This window comes from Lissotriton helveticus, chromosome 4_1 (assembly GCF_964261635.1).
Source record: "Lissotriton helveticus chromosome 4_1, aLisHel1.1, whole genome shotgun sequence".
Classification (NCBI taxonomy): Eukaryota; Metazoa; Chordata; class Amphibia; order Caudata; family Salamandridae; genus Lissotriton; species Lissotriton helveticus.
This window is the reverse complement of record NC_136063.1, coordinates 2,106,202,198-2,106,221,179: the sequence shown is the minus strand read 5'-3', so window position 1 is coordinate 2,106,221,179 and position 18,982 is coordinate 2,106,202,198. Positions and strand designations below refer to the sequence as shown.

General features: G+C 52.7%; 1 protein-coding gene across 1 annotated transcript in view; it reads right to left on the bottom strand.

The window, feature by feature from the left end:
* The window catches only part of COL4A5 (collagen type IV alpha 5 chain), a 433,650-nt gene extending 419,915 nt beyond the window's left edge, over positions 1-13,735 (bottom strand). The window contains exon 1 of the mRNA XM_078688785.1: positions 13,436-13,735. Coding sequence (XP_078544911.1) covers positions 13,436-13,519 — 84 coding nt within the window. The 5' untranslated portion in view covers positions 13,520-13,735. The remainder of the gene's footprint in view (positions 1-13,435) is intronic.
* Positions 13,736-18,982: the final 5,247 nt, after the last annotated feature.

Sequence of the window (18,982 nt, the reverse complement as noted above, 5' to 3'; positions counted from 1 at the left end):
GGAACACCGGTTGAGCTCCAGCTGACTTCTTCGCCAACGCCACCTCCATCTCGCCTGCGCTCACATCCGCCAGCTCATGCGATCTTCCCAAGATTAGTATTTCGTCCAAAGTAATCCCCGGCTGGCGTAACATCAGTTTGCGCAGCTCTATGGACTTGCACCCCGCAATCCGCAGGGCCTGTGTCTCAAAGGCCCGATCGACCCCCACACACGTGCTGGCCAACTTCCGCAGTCTCGCGAAAAACATATTGATCGGTTCATCAGCATGTTGCTTCGCCTGCCTCAACTTAAAATGTTCAAAGTCCGGGTTAACCTGCGGATCAAAATGGCGGTTCAAGGCCCGGACCGCCTTCTCATAGTCGTCACTTTCACCCGTGTCAAGCAGGTCTTGGAACAGCTCATAAAACTTATCGCCACCCATCAACAGCATCAACAATCTTTTCACCTCATTGTCAGTCTCTCGGGTGGCGACAAAGTAGTTTTCTAGCTGCCCCAGCCACTTCTTCCAGCGCAGAGCTGCTGACGCGGGGTCCGCAAGCTGACTGAACTCCGGGAGGGACTTCGCGGCCACGCAACTCGGCCGTCCTCCCGCCGCCCCCGAACTCGGGGCAGCCTTCCTTCATGGTGAATCAGGCATCCCCGCCAGGCGCTACCCACCACGTCGCAGGATCAATCAGGAGCCGATGTCTCGCGACACTCCGGTCTCACCAAGCCACGCCTCCCCTTTCCCAAGCAGGCCCAAGCGCCGCCCACCTCTCTGTACTTCTTTGTGTGCACCGGTGCCTCCGCCACCAGCTAGGCGTCCACCACAATCTCCGCCCTCCTGCAGAACCCACTAGCCCCACTGAAGGCAAAGGCCAGCCTACGCACCAGTCACGTGGCCGCCCGCGGGGCTCGCTCTCACCTCGTCGCCAATATGATACTCCAGGTATGTGTGAGCACTTATAACCTAGGGTAACAATCAAGGGCATTCCCTGGGACCTGCGGTGGGGTCTGCAACAGTCTTCTAGGGATTGGGATGTGGTAGGCCTAACTACTGACGGCAGAGTGGCAATAAGGGACATCTACACAGATGCTCTGTTCGTGCCGTCAGCCACGTGCGCTGGCGTCACCCTTTATTAAATACTCCCCAGTCCGAGCCCGGCCCAGGGAGTTGAATGCGATATTAAGTATTGCAGCGGCCGGGTGGCTCACTACACCCTCCACGGTGAGGGCCAGAGGTGCAGCATTCCTCACAGCTAAGAGGCTTTCACGGCCGTTGTCCTGCGAGCCAGCACTGCGACACATTCTTTGTGGAAACTGGAAAAACACCCACCTGAGCCTTGGAGCCGACGTGTGGCACCTTGGCTGATCCAGAATGGCGCTCAGACCTCCTGCTGCACCATCACGCATACGCAATACAGCGCCGAGAAGCCAGGCTGCGGCAGTACACGCAAGCATGGGCCCCACCCCGAATTAGATCAGGCTCGAAATGAACACCGTAGATGACACTGGTCACCCCTTATATATTTACCCTAGGAGGGGCTTAATTTGTGCAGGTGCTTGCAGATGGTGCGTGACAGGTCTTAGTTTTCATCAGACTTTGACTAGGATCAAGAGACAGAAAGGCAGAAAAGGGAGACAGGAGGAGGAAGACAGCTATGGGGAAACAGTGACAAAGCAAGGGACACAGGAACCTGCAAGAGAGGGATAGAGGCCTTGTAGGAGAAACAGGCGTGAGGTATTACCAGGGTTTGGACTAAGCAGGGTCGTCGGTGGACTCCTTTGAAAATAACTTTTGACCCCTGCCCTAAAGATTTTTTTGTATTCATTTTATGTATTTACATATTACGCACTACATAGCAGCTATATAATTTCAAAAAGACACAGAAACTGGCATGCTTCTCAACATACACCATAAGAGTTAAGTTGTGGGTCATGGATGGTGTTGGGTGGATGTGGGGGATAGGTGTGTTTGAGAGAGACGAGCACTCACACATGCATACATAATTACACTTCAATAACCTTTTTGACGCTGATGACGGAACCGCTCCGTCATCAGCCGCAGTGGCGCTGTACTGATGACGGAGCGGGTCCGTCATGGCCTGCCCGACGCGCCTGCGCGGCGCGTTCTATTGAGCAGACGGGGCCATGACGGAACCGCTCCGTCATCAGCACAGCTCCCCCAAGGCTGGTGACGGAGCGGTTCCGTCACCAGCGTGTGAGCGCCGCGCGGCCCCCCACCCCTTTAGCGCTGCGGCGGAATAGCCGCCGCAGCGAAGGTGCCAAACCCGACACTGAGTGAGTATGGAGCTGGGGTCAGTGGGGAGTCAGAGAAAGGCTCGCAGGACTAGCTGCTGGTTTTCCAGTGAGATTAAGGCAGTTATGGTAAGAATATACCCGTGGGGTGAGAGGGCTAGGCTGCAGCGCTTAATTTGTATTAAAAAAAAAACATAAACGCCAATGCCCTGGTGGGGAAGACACTGCAGCTTGCACTAATTCAGAGTAATCCAGGCCCCCAAAGCTATAATAATGGCTTGGACGGCAGATATTAGTTATTTTCTAATGTATATTGAAATATTAAACAACTGTTGGGCTCATCCCTAAATTAGACAAACAGCGCCACCACGTGGCAGACTGTTATAAGTGCCAGTGTTGAAAATTCAGTGCTGGAGCCCAGCACCAGAAACACTGGTTCAAATTAAGCACTTTGTTCCAGGTGTCGAAAATAACAGAGTGAACGAAAACAGGGACAGTTGAAGAAGGGAGAGAGTAAGTACACACTATGTGGCCACCAAACCCCGCCAAGCAAACCATATGCAACGTCTGGCGTCGTAAATCATTAATCACAAGAAAAATAAGAAGGTGTAACCCTTACCAATGTTGTTGTTACTGAATCAAATGTAGCAACACTAAGACCAAATGATGTTGATGTGCTTCGAAGGTGACATGTCAGCGCTAGATAAAACCACCGCAATAAATAAATACATATTATCAGAAAAAAACACAAATATTGCCCTTTTGTGTTGTAGGCCACGACCCCAGCGAATTCGTTGGCTAGAATAAATTGCACAGTTACACCCCAAAGCAAGAAAAGGAGCAGCCGGATGTCATCTGCCAAGAGCTGAAAACCGGGTTTAAATTAGTAGAAGTCTGGGAAATGCAGGCTGAAACAAGCATTTACAATGCAATGGTTTCGCCTTTGTTAAAGTGTGGATGGTTTAGTAACGGGACCAAAACAGCTGCAAAACACGTGCAGATATTGTGTCCAGATGTAAAAATCATTGACAAAAACATGCTCAGTACCTAGTTTCTGTGTAATTGACTTCCAGATTTGTTTATACATAGAAACAGCTCGTGAGTTTAAATGTCCCTACAAATGTAGAAATGTAGGGAAAGGATAGGAGCTCATCACACGACTATCTATTATATGAAGCAAAGTACCCCCCATTGTGCGTAGAGTGAACATTAGGAGTCATGCGAGTGTCTGCCCTATGACCCTACTCGGTTATGGAGCTCCACAGTGTCTTGCAGTGTTTTCATTACGTGCAGTAGGGTGTAAGTCACCCCATACAGAGCGCTTACTGAAGGCCTACAGCCTCATAGCGCTGTATGTGGAATGTGATATTATAATCACCACCCAGCAGCGCTCTTGTTATCCAATGAGGAGGCAGGGCTTAATTTAAGACAGGATTCCCTTCACAGCTGATCCCAAATACTGTACTGCTGAACTATTAATAGTGAAACCTAAGCAGAAATGGCTGACTGCGCGGGAAAGATAACATTTCGGCGCACAGAGGCGCGTATAGGCACGTTAATATAGGCGCAGCCGGCAAGTACAGGCTGAGGAGAGCAGCTGGGACACCGCACAGCGGTTTTCAGATTCGCGCGGCCTGCAACAGCTGGCGAGAGCCCGCCCTGTGGTGCCACCCTGAGCCCTGCAGGCTCACTGTATGTGTAGGGGGCAGCCTCGTGTAGAAAATGTCCCGGGGGTGGCATCACCCCAGCAATCCAGTGAGTGGTGTAGCAAGCGTGTCCTGAATCCCAATGCCAGCAGGGATAGCATCCCCTGCCCGCGCCCCCTTAGAGAGGCATACTTGAAATGCACTGGGTCCCTCGCACGCCTGGGCCCGGGTGTCACTGCACCTGCTGCACGCATTACAGCTACGCCCCTGAACCCATTTATAATCCGCACCCCGCTTTCCCTCGCGCCCAGTCTCTGCAGGAGGCGGACATCCCATTATAAGTGGCGGGGGTGCTCCTCGCACAGCTGCTGCTGAGGGGACGTTGAGTGGATGATAAACTGGTGGGCGGGGGAGGGGTGGGAGCTGAGAGGGGGGGGGGGATAGATCCAGATTATAGCCGCGCGCCGGCCTGATCAGCCGAGCAGAAATATGTCAATTTGTATGAATGCAGAATGACTGCTGGAGTGGCACATGGCTGCCCGCCCCTGCCACTCCACGGCGCGGCCTGCCAGGGCACGCGGAGCGGACGGAGATCCGTCTGCGCGAGCGGCGCCTGTAGATCTATGCAGAGATCCGTCCAACCTGAGATCCCTCTGCCCGACCTGCGCCTGTAGATCCATGCAGAGATCCGACCACACTGAGATCCATCTGCACGAGCGGCGCCTGTAGACCTATGCAGAGATCCGTCACTGCGGCCGGCAAGCACCTACGAGGACACAGGGGGCGGGAGGGGGCGGGAGTGAACACGGACGGCGGGAGGGGGCGGGAGTGGACACGGGGGGCGGGAGGGGGCGGGAGTGGACACAGAAGTATAAAGATACAAGTAATTGGACGGAGCTCTGAGGGAGGAAACAAAAGACAACAAGCACGGACGGCGGGAGGGGGCGGGAGTGGACACGGACGGCGGGAGGGGGCGGGAGAGGACACGGACGGCGGGAGGGGGCGGGAGAGGACACGGACGGCGGGAGGGGGCGGGAGAGGACACGGACGGCGGTAGGGGGCGGGAGAGGACACGGACGGCGGGAAACGTGCACAGGACAGCGAGGGGGGGGCGGAAAGGCACACGGAGGGGGCGGGAATGGACAGCGCATCTGAATTCACTTTCAGTGAAAGGGGAGGGAACGGCAAAAAACGTAACTCCGCCCTGGGAAAAAATCTCCGGAACGCCCCCGAATCTGGTCCAGCCTTGATGGACAGATCCGGCACCCAATGGCTAGCCTCCATTTATGGAGCTAACCAATGAGAGCCGGGGGACGTTCCAGGAGTCCTTATTGACGACATAGGATTTCACCTGCGCTGAAGAGCTGCGCAGAGCGCAGCCTTCGGCAGGCGAAACCCAAAAACTGCACAAAGTCGTGAACTAAGGTTACCTAAACGTCTTCAATCGTAGAGATGATTTCAGCTGGGGAGGGGAGGATGCGGCAGCGCGAAATAACCTGCACATCGGAGCAGTCAGAGTTTATCGCACAGAAGTGGGAAATAAAGATTTCCACGATGCAAGCGGGTGGATTTAAATGAACATTTCATGTTGAGCTGCACCTCGCCGGCACCTGCCCGGCCGCGGTGTCTGGGCTCCTAGATTTCTACATAAGGCAGTTCAGGGGAACGGGCATCGAAACCGGCTGAGGTATCATAAAATAATGAATTCATAACACAATAAGGCGGTAAACTGTTCATACTAAAAAAAGTCACATTGACAAACAAGAATTGAAAGCTCGAGAGAACACAGAGCCCTGTCAAAAGAAAATCCAGACTCTGTAACTTAGGAACAGACGAGCTGCATTTCACAAGCCAGAGCCCGTGTAAAAACGTATTTTATTTTATTATTTGTGAACAAAGTAAGACTATAATTAAATTTCGTGCAATGCACCCCTGTTCAGATCTAAAACCGTCGATGCATTCCAAGAGATTGGGCGACGAACTGAAACCATTACTTTTGTGAGGGGGGGTTAAAAAGCACCAGTGTCTTATTTTGCGGTTCCCTCGTGGAGTGGGAGAGTGAACTCCCCTGGGGGCGGCCAGTCCCACTCCTGGTACCCGAGGGGCCGGGGCCACGGCCGCCACACGCCCAGGGCGGCAGGGACCCTGCAGCTGGGGAGGCGCGGGGCAGATCCGGGCATGCTCACCGGCTGCGGCGGGAGCTGCAGCCCGGAGTCTGCGCGCGGATGAAGCCAGGCACATTCCTCAGCAGGGCCTCTCAGCGGGGACGTCCTGCAGCCGGGAGGCATCGCTGCAACCAGGGGGCGGAGCTTCGCCCGGGAGGAGCTCTGACGCTTAGCTAGAAGTAAGGGGTCTGTCCGCCTCACATGGGGTACTCCAGCTCCTGGAAGGGCGCACAGACAGTATTTATTTATTTATGCTGTTTTTATATAGCGCGGACTTTACCCGAAGGTGTCAGAGTGCTTCATAATAGGAACAGTAACGTTACATGAGGAGAAAATTACAAGTGTGCATAGTACAAGAGCAAACTTTACATGAGGAAAAAGTGACAATTGTGCAAGTAACAACAGTGAACAAGGTACAAGATGAGGTAGCAAACGATAGCTCACAAGAGGAAAGACTGACAGGTGTGCATGTTACATAAGAATACTGGATACAAATAGAGGTATAATACTGCAATAAGTGGCAGTCACTCCCAACACAAGAACACACTGGAAGGCACTTCTATAGGCATGGAGTACCGAATTTCCTTTAGTGAAAGAACTTCCTTGAGGGAAGAGATGTGGCATGAACGGTTCAGTACAAACATGAGGGGAGCTGGGACCCTGTGCCTAGCAGTAGGGGGCCCGTCCACCACACAGGTGGTACTCCAGCCCCTGGAAGGACACACAGAGAGGGAACATAGAAGGGGAGCTCAGGTCCTGTATCTGGAAGTAGTGGGGTGGGGCCCGTGCATCAGAACACCTGGACACCTCCCCCTAGCCCCCCTACAGAATAAGGACGAATAAGATGGGAGTCGGAACCTTGTATCCAGCAGCAGGGGGTCCTTCCTCCTTACACGGGGACCCCTTGCACCTGGAAAGGAAAGTGCGGAGATCACCCCAGCAGCAGCTGTATCTAAAAGCTGGAGCGGTCATTCCAACTTAGGGGGGGTCCTCCTGCAACCAGAAGGGCACCCAAGGTAGACGAGCGGGGGGGGGGGACATCTCGAAGTAGGGGGTCCTTCCACCTTACAGGGGTTCTCCTGCACGTGGCAGGGCACCCAGTGGGCGCAGGTTTACTCAGGAGCAGACAAGACCCTTCATCGAGTAGTAGGATGGGGCATTCCATTTAAAGAGGGCTGTCCTGCACCCGGAGGTGCCCCCGGGTAGGCGGGTCTCCCCTCCCCCCGAGGAGCCGAGACCCTCAATGTAGAAGTGCTGTCCATGCACCTTGGAGGGTGGAGGGCCAACCGCGAGGGGGCGAGCTGTGCCAGGACACGGCACCTGGAAGTGGAAGAGGCTTGCACCCCGGAGGGGGCTCTGTCAGACCCATGGTGAAGGGGAGGGGGGTCTATGCACCCAGGAGGAAAAGCCAGAAAGGAGGAGTCCTTGAACCTGGAAGGTGGGAAAAGGGCGAGCGAGGGGCTGCTGCACCGAGGGTGAATCAACGCAGGACACTGGCAGGACTAGAGCAAGAACGAGAGACGAAGACAATGCTCCCTCCACGCGCCCGTGACACACGGAGCGCGCGCTTAGGGAGGACACCGGGTCACTACTGTGCAAGGCATTTTAGAGGATCACCACGTGCATCTGTGGAGAGCGGGAGCAAGGCTCCTCCTCCCAGCGTGGAGGCGGGGTCTCCGACACCAAGCCAGGATCTGCACCTAATAAGTGGATGGGATTACCGAGATCCACACACAATCTTCACCCAGCGTGGAGGTGAGGTCTCCTCTCCTACACTCACCCAAAATCTGCACCTAGTGTGTAAATGGGTTCACCGAGATCCACACAGAATCTTCACCCAACGTGGAGGTGGGGTCTCCTACACTCACCCGGGATCTGCACCTTGTGGGTAGATGGTATCACCAAGATCCACACAGAATCTTCACCCAGCGTGGAAGCGGGGTCTCCTACACTCACCCAGGACCTGCACCTAGTGTGTAGATGGAGTGAAACAAGACTACACAGAATCTTCACCCAGTGTGGAGGTGGGGTCTCCTACACTCACCCAGGATCTGCACCTTGTGGGTAGATGGTATCACCAAGATCCACGCAGAATCTTCACCCAACGTGGAGACGGGGTATCCTACACTCACCCAGGATCTGCACCTAGTGTGTTGATGGGTCAAACAGAATCTTCACCCAGCGCTGGATGTGGTCTCCTACACTCACCCAGGATCTGCACCTAGGGTGGAGATGGAGTGAAACAAGACCACACAGAATCTTCACCCAGCGTGGAGGTGGGGTTCCCTACACTCACCCAGGATCTGCACCTAGTGTGTAGATGGAGTGAAACAAGACCACACAGAATCTTCACCCAGTGTGGAGGTGGGGTCTCCTACACTCACCCAGGATCTGCACCTTGTGGGTAGATGGTATCACCAAGATCCACGCAGAATCTTCACCCAACGTGGAGACGGGGTATCCTACACTCACCCAGGATCTGCACCTAGTGTGTTGATGGGTCAAACAGAATCTTCACCCAGCGCGGAATGTAGTCTCCTACACTCACCCAGGATCTGCACCTAGTGTGTAGATGGAGTGAAACAAGACCACACAGAATCTTCACCCAGCGCTGGATGTGGTCTCCTACACTCACCCAGGATCTGCACCTAGGGTGGAGATGGAGTGAAACAAGACCACACAGAATCTTCACCCAGCGTGGAGGTGGGGTTCCCTACACTCACCCAGGATCTGCACCTAGTGTGTAGATGGAGTGAAACAAGACCACACAGAATCTTCACCCAGTGTGGAGGTGGGGTCTCCTACACTCACCCAGGATCTGCACCTTGTGGGTAGATGGTATCACCAAGATCCACGCAGAATCTTCACCCAACGTGGAGACGGGGTATCCTACACTCACCCAGGATCTGCACCTAGTGTGTTGATGGGTCAAACAGAATCTTCACCCAGCGCGGAATGTAGTCTCCTACACTCACCCAGGATCTGCACCTAGTGTGTAGATGGAGTGAAACAAGACCACACAGAATCTTCACCCAGCGCTGGATGTGGTCTCCTACACTCACCCAGGATCTGCACCTAGGGTGGAGATGGAGTGAAACAAGACCACACAGAATCTTCACCCAGCGTGGAGGTGGGGTTTCCTACACTCACCCAGGATCTGCACCTAGTGGGTAGATGGGTCACACAGAATCTTCACCCAACGTGGAGGTGGGGTCTCCTACACTCACCCAGGATCTGCACCTAGTGGGTAGATGGGTCACACAGAATCTTCACCCAACGTGGAGGTGGGGTCTCCTACACTCACCCAGGATCTGCACCTAGTGGGTAGATGGGTCACACAGAATCTTCACCCAGCGTGGAGGTGGGGTCTCCTACACTCACCCAGGATCTGCACCTAGTGGGTAGATGGGTCACACAGAATCTTCACCCAACGTGGAGGTGGGGTCTCCTACACTCACCCAGGATCTGCACCTAGGGTGTAGATGGGATCACCGAGATCCACACAGAATCTTCACCCAGCGTGGAGGTGGGGTCTCTTACACTCACCCAGGATCTGCACCTAGTGTGTGGATGGGTCAAACAGAATCTTCACCCAGCGTGGAGGTGGGGTCTCTTACACTCACCCAGGATCTGCACCTTGTGGGTAGATGGGATCACCGAGATCCACACAGAATCTTCACCAGCGTGGAGGTGGGGTCTCTTACACTCACCCAGGATCCTTGTGGGTAGATGGGATCACCGAGATCCACACAGAATCTTCACCCAACTTGGAGGCGGGGTTTCCTACACTCACCCAGGATCTGCACCTAGTGTGTTGATGGGTCAAACAGAATCCTCACCCAGCGTGGGAAGTGGTCTCCTACACTCACCCAGGATCTGCACCTAGGGTGTAGATGGAATCACCGAGATCCACACAGAATCTTCACCCAGCGTGGAAGTGGGGTTTCCTACACTCACCCAGGATGTGCACCTAGTGTGTAGATGGAGTGAAACAAGACCACACAGAATCCTCACCCAGCGTGGGAAGTGGTCTCCTACACTCACCCAGGATCTGCACCTAGGGTGTAGATGGGATCACCGAGATCCACGCAGAATCTTCACCCAGCGTGGAAGTGGGGTCTCCTACACTCACCCAGGATCTGCACCTTGTGGGTAGATGGTATCACCAAGATCCACACAGAATCTTCACCCAGCGTGGAAGCGGGGTCTCCTACACTCACCCAGGACCTGCACCTAGTGTGTAGATGGAGTGAAACAAGACCACACAGAATCTTCACCCAGTGTGGAGGTGGGGTCTCCTACACTCACCCAGGATCTGCACCTTGTGGGTAGATGGTATCACCAAGATCCACGCAGAATCTTCACCCAACGTGGAGACGGGGTATCCTACACTCACCCAGGATCTGCACCTAGTGTGTTGATGGGTCAAACAGAATCTTCACCCAGCGCGGAATGTAGTCTCCTACACTCACCCAGGATCTGCACCTAGTGTGTAGATGGAGTGAAACAAGACCACACAGAATCTTCACCCAGCGCTGGATGTGGTCTCCTACACTCACCCAGGATCTGCACCTAGGGTGGAGATGGAGTGAAACAAGACCACACAGAATCTTCACCCAGCGTGGAGGTGGGGTCTCCTACACTCACCCAGGATCTGCACCTAGTGGGTAGATGGGTCACACAGAATCTTCACCCAACGTGGAGGTGGGGTCTCCTACACTCACCCAGGATCTGCACCTAGGGTGTAGATGGGATCACCGAGATCCACACAGAATCTTCACCCAGCGTGGAGGTGGGGTTTCCTACACTCACCCAGGATCTGCACCTAGTTTGTAGATGGGTCAAACAGAATCTTCACCCAGCGTGGAGGTGGGGTCTCTTACACTCACCCAGGATCTGCACCTTGTGGGTAGATGGGATCACCGAGATCCACACAGAATCTTCACCAGCGTGGAGGTGGGGTCTCTTACACTCACCCAGGATCCTTGTGGGTAGATGGGATCACCGAGATCCACACAGAATCTTCACCCAGCTTGGAGGCGGGGTTTCCTACACTCACCCAGGATCTGCACCTAGTGTGTAGATGGGTCAAACAGAATCTTCACCCAACGTGGAGGCGGGGTCTCCTACACTCACCCAGGATCTGCACCTAGTGTGTGGATGGGATCACCGAGATCCACACAGAATCTTCACCCAGCGTGGAGGTGGGGTTTCCTACACTCACCCAGGATCTGCACCTAGTGTGTAGATGGGTCAAACAGAATCTTCACCCAACGTGGTGGCGGGGTCTCCTACACTCACCCAGGATCTGCACCTAGTGTGTGGATGGGTCAAACAGAATCTTCACCCAGCGTGGAGGTGGGGTCTCTTACACTCACCCAGGATCTGCACCTAGTGTGTGGATGGGATCACCGAGATCCACACAGAATCTTCACCCAGCGTGGAGGTGGGGTTTCCTACACTCACCCAGGATCTGCACCTAGTGTGTAGATGGGTCAAACAGAATCTTCACCCAACGTGGAGGCGGGGTCTCCTACACTCACCCAGGATCTGCACCTAGTGTGTGGATGGGATCACCAAGATCGACACAGAATCTTCACCCAGCGTGGTGGCGGGGTCTCCTACACTCGACCAGGATCTGCACCTAGTGTGTAGAAGGGTCACACAGAATCTTCACCCATGGGAATGGGATGTCCTGCACCAATAACTCGTAAGCAGCGTGGAGGGGGGATTTCCCAGCCCCACCCAGAATGTGGATCCAATGTGAAGTGGGTATTTCCTATACCAGGGATGGAGTTGGGAGCTTCTATACCCAGAATGTATCTAGAGTAAAGTGTGGACGTTCTACACCCTGAACGTACAGCCGGCACGGGGGGTTTTCTAAACGAAGAATCCTCACCCAGCATGCAGATGGGAATTCCTGTACCAAGAATCAGCATCAAGGGTGGAGATGGGGTCTCCTGTGCAACGAATCACCACAGAGCCTGGAGATGGGATCTCCTGCTCCGATAATCTTTACCAAGCCTGGAGATGGGATCTCCTGTACCAAGAATCTTCACCAAGCCTGGAGATGGGATCTCTTCTACCGAGAATCTGCACCAAGCCTGTCGATGTGTTACCCTATCGACCATCTAGAATCTACATCCAGTCTGGTGGAAATTATGTTTCCTATACGCAGAATCTTCACCCATCGTACAGAGGGGGAGGGGGGCTTAAAGACCAGGGAGAGGAGGCACTTTTCTTGTGCCCAGATAGAGAGATGGTTCTTGCCCTCAGACAAGAGTGTGCCAACGCTGGGCTGGGTTCAACATCAAGAGAGAGGTCACCCGAAAGAGAGTGTACTTCCTCTCCAGCACATAGCGACCCTGGGGGCCGGGGGTGGGGCTCCTAGTTCATAAGAAGGTGGATTCTCGCCCCTCTATGAACCCGGAGTGGGCTCCTGCTCCGCGGGCAGCGGCGCGCCCTGGGCACCCCACTCCGGGGCTGAGACCCCCGTGAGAGCGCAGACCGTCGCGGGCGAGAGGGGTGCGTCTGTGTTTGAAGTGACTGCCCCAGGTCCACCTCCACGGGGGTCTCCTGCATCCGGACGGCACAGCCACTCTCTCCCCCCACCCCAAGGAAAGATAAAAGTTGCCAGAGCCCACCTGGAGGCTGCGCCGGAGCGCGCACTGCGAGCGCCTTCAGGTGGTCCCTGAATCCAGCCTCACTGCACGCTCAGACGCGGCTGACAGAGGGGCTCTGCCCCCACCAGACCCCCGGGGAGAGGGTTCTGCCACCACCAGACCCTCGGGGAGAGGGTCCTGCTACCATCAGACCCCCGGGGAGAGGGTCCTGCTTACCATCAGCCCCCCCCCCCCCCCCCCCGGGGAGAGGGTCCTGCTACCATCAGACCCCCGGGGAGAGGATCCTGCCCCCATCAGACCCCCGGGGAGAGGGTCCTGCCCCCATCAGACCCCAAGGAGAGACGCTCCTGCCTACCAGACTCCGGGGACAAGATCCTGCCCTCATCAGTCCCCGGGGACAGGGTCCTGCCCCCACCAGACCCCCGAGGAGAGGGTCTTGCCCCCACCAGACCCCCGGGGACAGGGTCCTGCCCCCACCAGACCCCCGGGGACAGGATCCTGGCCCCACCAGACCCCCGGGGACAGGGTCCTGGCCCCATCAGCACCTGGGGACATGGTCCTGGCCCCATCAGACCCCGGGGACATGGTCCTGCCCCCATCATACACCCGGGGACAGGCTCCTTCTCCCCCTCCGGCACCCGGCAGGTCCCCCACCAGAGCTGCCCACCCGGCGCCCTATTTATACCCAGCCCGCGTCCCCTCTAGAGTTACGGCCGTTTATAAATACCGGGGCCGGGCGCCCGCCGGCCCCGCCGGCACTCACCGCAGAGGTGGCCCGCTGCACCCGCAGCAGCAGCACGGCCGCCAGCAGCAGCAGCAGGGCCGCCCGGCTCCCGCTCCGCTCCATCCCCGCCGGGGCGCCCCTCTCTCCTCCGGGCTCCGCTCCGCACGCACAGGCGCCGCCGGGACTCTGCTACCGCCACGGGGGTCCGGGCATGGGGGTGGGGGGCACCTTGGCTGGCAGGGGCTCCGCTGCGCCGGCACACACGGGAGGGGAGAGCCGCCGCGCCGCTCCGAGCCTCCGACCTGCTCAATAGCCTTCTGCAGGGGCCGCCAGCCCTCCCAGCGCACAAGTCCACCCAGGGACTACTTCTTCCAAAAAAAACTGGGCACGCCTATCCCTCCGCCGCGCCCCCTCCTCCGGCTCTGCAGGAACCTGTGAGCCGCTCCGTGCCAGGCCGGGCGCGCTCCGCTGCCAGCCAGCCCTGCGTTTACAAGAACACACTTTTGTGCAAAGTTCTCGTGATGTTCTCCTCAGTGAGGAAAAACTCTTTTTTACTCCAAAAATTTTATTCTGAACTTCTTTTTGCCTTGTTCCGCTTGACGTATCTTCAATTCTTCACGATTCAGTGTTCAAGTGAATCAAACTCTACTTTCTGGCAAGTGTTTCCACTTGTTCTTCCCCAAGTATTTAATATCTTAGATTTTTGGACATTCACTTTGGGATGAATGACAGAGAAGGCCGCCCAGAGCTCAACTGATACTGTTAATGGTAACCACCATAGCACAAAAGTAATTTCTTCCGCTTAATCGTATAATAAAAAAATATATATTTATTTACCTCGCTTTTTTATTGTTATCGCTATTAGAATCTGTATTATTCAGAGTCACATAAATTGCAAGAAATTGCTCAATAGACACTTATAGCTCTTATCACACAGGATATATAGAAAATATAGACACATGAATTATATATTTTCATAGTTTTGTCCATAAATATATGTGTAGAGATAGAGTGAGATAGCTTAGATCATGTTCGCTGTTCGTGTGATCATAGCATAACATAAGGTGTTGGACAAACGCCTGACTGCCCATTACATATGGCTGCTGTTTAAGGCACATCATGGGCATGTCAACCACCTCTTCAAGGTCATCTCCCCAGACTAGCCAACCAGAGTTGAAAGGTCACAGTCTTACAAGGGAGTAGCCATCCAACCAGAATACTTCCAAGCCCCTCCGTGGGAGATGCGCCCACATCCAAGGACCCCTCCTTTGGTATCCCGCCTCCCGCCACCCCCGCGGCCTGAAGCTGACTCCCTGACAAGCTGCAGGAAGGTCAAAACGTGCTTCTTCAAGGCTTCCTATGGATGCCACAATCCTCTTAAACACATGGACCTGATTATCAATGATATGCAAGAGACTGGTTATTGGAAGGGCTCGTAGATAGCTGCAGAGTGGAGCAAACTCTTTATAAAATGTTCCACTACATAAATAAAATACATCAGCAATGTCCTGCAACCAATAGTTTCACTTTATTTTTGGATATACCACAAAGCAAGGAGTTAGGCTGGGAGACATGTCTCCAACCTGTCACCGTTTAGCAAGGCACTGCTTTTGGGAACTTCTTTGTAATGCATAGAAAGTCCTTGTAGATCCCAATTATAAGCTGACCATCCGTTCACAGAGTTTCCTGATTTTGCTGCACTTTTTTCTAGCAAACTGGCAGTATTTCCTTTTGAGTGCTAGTTGGTGCTGGAAATGTATGGTTATATTCATGAGAATTATGGGAAGCTCGGAAAAGAAAAACACTGCACACCCCTACTTTACATTAGCATATCTGTAGGTTCAAAGTGCCCCCTGGCAGCCGTACATAGTACCCAAACCACTGGGGACAATCATTGGGACGCACAAGAAAAAGGCTGTTACTTTGATGCAAAATGTCCTCCTGCTGCATGGGCTGCTACTGCAAAGGATGCAAGCAGTGATAGTGCATGCCTTCAGCGATAGCACATACCTTCACTCATAGCACATAGCTTTCAGTGATAGCGCAGGCCTTCACTGATAGCACATCCCTTCAGTGATAGCACATGGCTTTCAGTGATAGTACATACCTTCACTCATAGCACATGCCTTCAGTGATAGCACATGCCTTCAGTGATAGCACATCCCTTCACTGATAGCACATTCCTTACGTGATAGCACATGGCTTCAGTGATAGCACATCCCTTCACTTATAGCACATGGCTTTCAGTGATAGTGCAGGCCTTCAGTGATAGCACATACCTTCACTTATAGCACATACCTTTCAGTGATAGCACATGCCTTCAGTGATAGCACATACCTTCACTTATAGCACATACCTTCACTTATAGCACATACCTTTCAGTGATAGCACATGCCTTCACTGATAGCACATTCCTTCAGTGATAGCACATGGCTTCAGTGATAGCACATCCCTTCACTGATAGCACATTCCTTCAGGGATAGCACATGGCTTCAGTGATAGCACATCCCTTCACTTATAGCACATGGCTTTCAGTGATAGTGCAGGCCTTCAGTGATAGCACATCCATTCAGGGGTAGTACATACCTTCACTTTAGCACATGGCTTTCAGTGATAGTGCATGCCTTTAGTGATAGTACAGGCCTTTCACTGATAGCACATGCCTTCAGCGATAGTACATACCTTCACTCATAGCCCATGGCTTTCAGTGATAGCGCAGGCCTTCAGTGATAGCACATGCTTTGACTTATAGCACATGCCTTCAGTGATACCACATGCCTTCAGTGATAGCACATCCATTCAGCGGTAGTACATACCTTCACTTATAGCACATGCCTTCAGTGATAGCACATGCCTTCGATGATAACACATACCTTCACTAAGTTATAGTACATGCCTTCAGGGATAGCACATGTCTTCAGTGATAGCTCAGGCCTTCAGTGATAGCGCAGGCCTTCACTTATAGCACATTCCTTTAGTGCTAGCACAGGCCTTCAGTGATAGCGCATGCCTTAAGTGATAGCACATGGCTTCAGTGATAGCACATGGCTTCACTTATAGCACATGCCTTCACTGATAGTACATACCTTCACTTATAGCACATGCCTTCAGTGATAGCACATGCCTTAAGTGATAGCACATGGCTTCAGTGATAGCACATGGCTTCACTTATAGCACATGCCTTCACTGATAGTACATACCTTCACTTATAGCACATTCCTTTAGTGATAGCGCAGGCCTTCAGTGATAGCGCAGGCCTTCAGTGATAGCACATGCCTTCGGTTATAACACATACCTTCACTTATAGCACATCCCTTCAGTGATAGCACATGGCTTCAGTGATAGCATATGCCTCTCAGTGATAGTACATACCTTCACTTATAGCACATCCCTTCAGTGATAGCACATGGCTTCAGTGATAGCATATGCCTCTCAGTGATAGTACATACCTTCACTTATAGCACATCCCTTCAGTGATAGCGCAGGCCTTCAGTGATAGCACATGGCTTCAGTGATAGCACGTGCCTGTACTTATAGCACATGACTTCAGTGACAGCACAGGCCTTCAGTGATAGCATATGCCTCTCAGTGATAGTACATACCTTCACTTATAGCACATGCCTTTCAATTATTTCTCAGAGTCCGGCAACCCAAGCAGGCACCCATGTGTGTTGTGACTGCTTGTAGCTACAATAACGGCCTCAGACAATACCTACTGCACCCGTGCTGCACAAGTTTTAGGCTGTTGTCCAACACCTTAGTCCACTGGCGTAACGAACCTTGAGGGGGCCTCCCTGCAAGGCATGTGGAGGGGCCCCTCCGGGCTCAATCGGGAACTCTGCAGCCAGAGTGCTGTGCTGAGGGGGCCTCCTGGAGCTTGGTGCCCCCCGCACCGCGGAGGCTGCGGGGGCTTGTGTCACGCCCCTGCCTTAGTCTATACTGGACTGATGCGTATGATTTTGCTCTGCATCGGCTGTTGTGAACGGTCCTAGTCTGTAATGGGTTGGTATTTGTGTAATGACCATGCAGCATGCTGGGCAACAATATACCCTGTACTTGTGCCGTTGCTTCCCAAGATATACTCGTCTCTCCAATTCTCTATAGTGAGAGGTTAGCAGTTCGCAAGGAGCCCTAATAGGGTCATTACAACCCTTCCCTGCAATATCAATCCAAGCAACAGGTGTCAAAGGACCCCGCAAGTGAAGGGTAATAAGAGGTGCTCTTTCATACATTTCATATAGGTGAAAGGTCACGCTAAGCCTTCTTTTTAGGTCTGGTTTTGATATCACAACAATCATCAGACCTGTTGCTAACAATATTTAGAATGTGCTTCAGATCTGCCTCTTTCTACAACTGGCTTTCTTCGATTTGCCTCTTTCACCTTTGACTTTGAGCTCACTCGGCAGACGGGTTACTCAGTCACAGCGGTGACGGATATCCATCCGCCGAAATATAAATCCCATTATATCCATCCACCGAGATCTAAATCGGGCCATTTGTCAGTGAAGTCTTAGTTCGGCCCATGGATGGAGTATTCTACTCTCACCGAGATTGGCTGTTTGGTGACTCCTTTGACTCCCCTCAAGTCTTGTCTCCAAATGAAAGAGGGAGTAATTTACACCTACAGCCGTCTCTGTGCGCTCCTGTGGGCTGCCTCCCCTATGTCTCAGTTTATTCTGGTAGAGCTGAATTGTTAGTAATTTAAACCCATACCTTATGGCTTTCCCAATGCTTGTTAGTTCCGTGTTTTGACGGTGCAGCAGTCAAATAGTCCTACTGCCAGCAGTGTACTTAGCCTGGCTTTCGGTCTGCCCATTTCAACCCCATGCTTTTATTTGGCCAGCTTCTCTCAGCCTTTGGCTTCAGACATTGGTGGTCACATCTTGGCTCAGCCTAGTGGAGTTTTGTATTTATTTATTTCTTTTATGAATTTTTATATGGTGCAGACTTTACCCAAAGGTGTCAGAGCGCCCCACAATAGAACCAAGTACGTTACCTGGGGAGAATGTTACAAATGTACAAGTTATTTTATTTATTTATTTATTTATTTTGAAAGTTTTATATAGCGCGAACAAGATCTTTGCAGATAACAGAGCGCTTTACAGAGACCGGGGTAGGGTGGGTAATACAAGTAAAACACAAGTGCAAGGGATCAGAACAAGTAGTACAGATCGACGCACAGTCTTAAAAGATCAAAAGTAGTAGTTCAAGTGTGTTTAGCCATGAGGATAGCTTTAACTTCTTTCTTACAGACGCAAACGAGATACAAGAAGAGGTATAATACAGCAATAGATGGCAGTCACTCAAAAACACAAAAAAACACTAGGATGACTCTTGCACGGCCAAAGAATACAAATTTACAATAGTGAAATAATTTCCTTGAGGGACTTTTAGACTGACTAGATGTAATGCTATAGCTCCACGGAGTATGGATGTAGTAAACCGATGCACGGAAGTTCTTTTATTATTGCAATCTATGCCTGTACAATCCTCATTCTGTTGTGTTTTGTGTGTTTTTGAGTTACTGCCATCTATTATTTTATTTTACCTGGCTCTATTGTGAAGCGCTGTGACACTTTTGAGTAA